Genomic DNA, 2030 nt, shown 5'->3' with positions numbered 1-2030 from the left:
AATGCTCAGAGTGTGGAAAGAGATTCAGTCAGAGTGGCAAGCTTCAATTGCATCAGAGAACCCACACAGGGGAGAAATCTTTTGAATGCTCAGAGTGTGGAAAGAGATTAGGTCAGAGTGCCCATCTTCAAGTGCATCAGAGAACCCACACAAGGGAAAAACCTTTTGAATGCTCAGAGTGTGGAAAGAGATTCAGTCACAGTCTTCAACTGCATCAGAGAACCCACACAGGGGAGAAACCTTTTGAATGCTCAGAGTGTGGAAAGAGATTCAGTCAGAGTAGCAGTCTTCAACTGCATCAGAGAACCCACACAGGGGAGAAACCTTTTGAATGCTCAGAGTGTGGAAAGAGATTCAGTCAGAGTAGTAGTCTTCAGCAGCATAAGAGAACCCACACAGGGGAGAAACCTTTTGAATGCCCAGAGTGTGGAAAGAGATTCAGTTTGCACAGGAGTCTTCAACTGCATCAGAGAACCCACACAGGGGATAAACCATTTGAATGCCCAGAGTGTGGAAAGAGATTCAGTTTTAGTAGCAGTCTTCAACTGCATCAGAGAACCCACACAGGGGAGAAACCTTTTGAATGCTCAGAGTGTGGAAAGAGATTTAGTCAGAGTAGCAATCTTCAGAAGCACCAGAGAACCCACACAGGGGAGAAACCTTTTGAATGCTCAGAGTGTGGAAAGAGATTCAGTCAGAGTGCCCATCTTCATCAGCATAAGAGGACCCACAGAGGGGAAAACCCTTTTGAGTTCTCAGTTTCCCGGTCCAGCAGTACCAGACCCCGACTTGGGAGCCACCCCAAGAGAGACTGCCATGGCATGGATATGCAATCCCAGTGAACGAGGAAACTGCCCCCCCCGGCACTGAGGTCACTGACCAGCCATTGGCCATCAGCCTCCCGTACCACCGTGGCAGCTGTTGTTCTGGAGGGCCCAATGGTGCCAGGTGGAGCAAGCAATGGCAGAAGTCCCAGAAGAACCAAGGATAAACCGCAGTGGACAGAGGCTGCGCCAGGGGGCAGCAGATGGGGGAAGAACAGCAGGAAGTGGCCAGAGTCCGAAAAAGCTGCAAAAAGTTGCACAGAAAGCCAGGGTATAGATGGGAACCCAGGAGATCCCAGGCCTGACAATAGGGTATGCGCCCTCTCCTCAGAAAGGCACTTCATAGGCTGTTTGCCAGCCTGGTCCCACAGGGTCTGGTGGAGAAAGCAGCAGCACAGAGGTGAACAACTTCACCCTGCTGGGTCCCAGGTGTAGGTGGGTCCCGGCGGGCAGGCCCCATGCTGAGAGTAGGTAGAGTGATTTTGTTATTGGGGCAACCTGCAATGCTCCCTCTAAGCTGCAAAGTCTTCTGAGGAAAAATTCAACTTTGTGAACTACTGGCATTAACGTTGTGAGTGAGCAGTTTGGATACTGCATGATTTAGTTTGCTCTGGAGCCATCCTTCCTGGGCTAAGACAAAAAATGTGTGATCCGGAGGCTAAAAAACAGTGAGGTAGCTAACTAAGCTTAGAGGGAACACTGGCACCCTGAAAGTCATAAGCTCCCTTCACTTTAACAGCACCCCAAAATCGCATTCTTTGGGCACTACCTGGTCTGAAAACACAGCCAAAGTGGCTCTGGTGTTACATAAAATGGATGCCAGCAAGTCTGGGATGGGATTCTGAAGGTGAGACGTTATGGATTTGTCTGCTAATGACCCTGTCCCCTCCTTGAAACCGTACCCAATGGCAGGAACTAGTCTTCAGGGAAAGACATTGTTTTAACTTAAACGAAGCATTTCCCTACCTGGCTTGACCTTTCCTGACATGTTTGGCATAATGATGATCAGGGGTCATTTTGTAGAAAAATAGATGCAGGAGCTCATTAGCATAACTTATTTGCATATGCCACACCCCCTGTCATCTGCTGGGAGAGGCTGAACTCATGTTATGTGTCTGGAAAGAGATTTTCACTGGGACTTCAAGAGAGCACATGAGGTTCTCCCTGCAAAAAGGAGTTGTGTGTCTGTTAGGTATTGAGACTGAA

At 48.9% G+C, this 2030-nt stretch overlaps 1 protein-coding gene across 1 annotated transcript in view; it reads left to right on the top strand.

Annotated features, from left to right (window-relative positions):
* Nucleotides 1-2030, top strand: part of LOC107112938 (zinc finger protein 135-like) — a gene marked incomplete at its 5' end in the record, with an annotated part of 37709 nt that overhangs the window by 135 nt on the left and 35544 nt on the right. Inside the window, one exon of the mRNA XM_015414149.1 lies at nt 178-693. Within this exon, the coding sequence (XP_015269635.1) occupies nt 178-693 (516 nt within the window). The remainder of the gene's footprint in view (nt 1-177; nt 694-2030) is intronic.

This window comes from Gekko japonicus, unplaced genomic scaffold (assembly GCF_001447785.1).
Source record: "Gekko japonicus isolate JY-2015 unplaced genomic scaffold, Gekko_japonicus_V1.1 scaffold5744, whole genome shotgun sequence".
Taxonomy (NCBI): domain Eukaryota; kingdom Metazoa; phylum Chordata; class Lepidosauria; order Squamata; family Gekkonidae; genus Gekko; species Gekko japonicus.
Note: the sequence above shows the minus strand (reverse complement) of the source record. Positions and strands in the feature narration are given on the sequence as shown.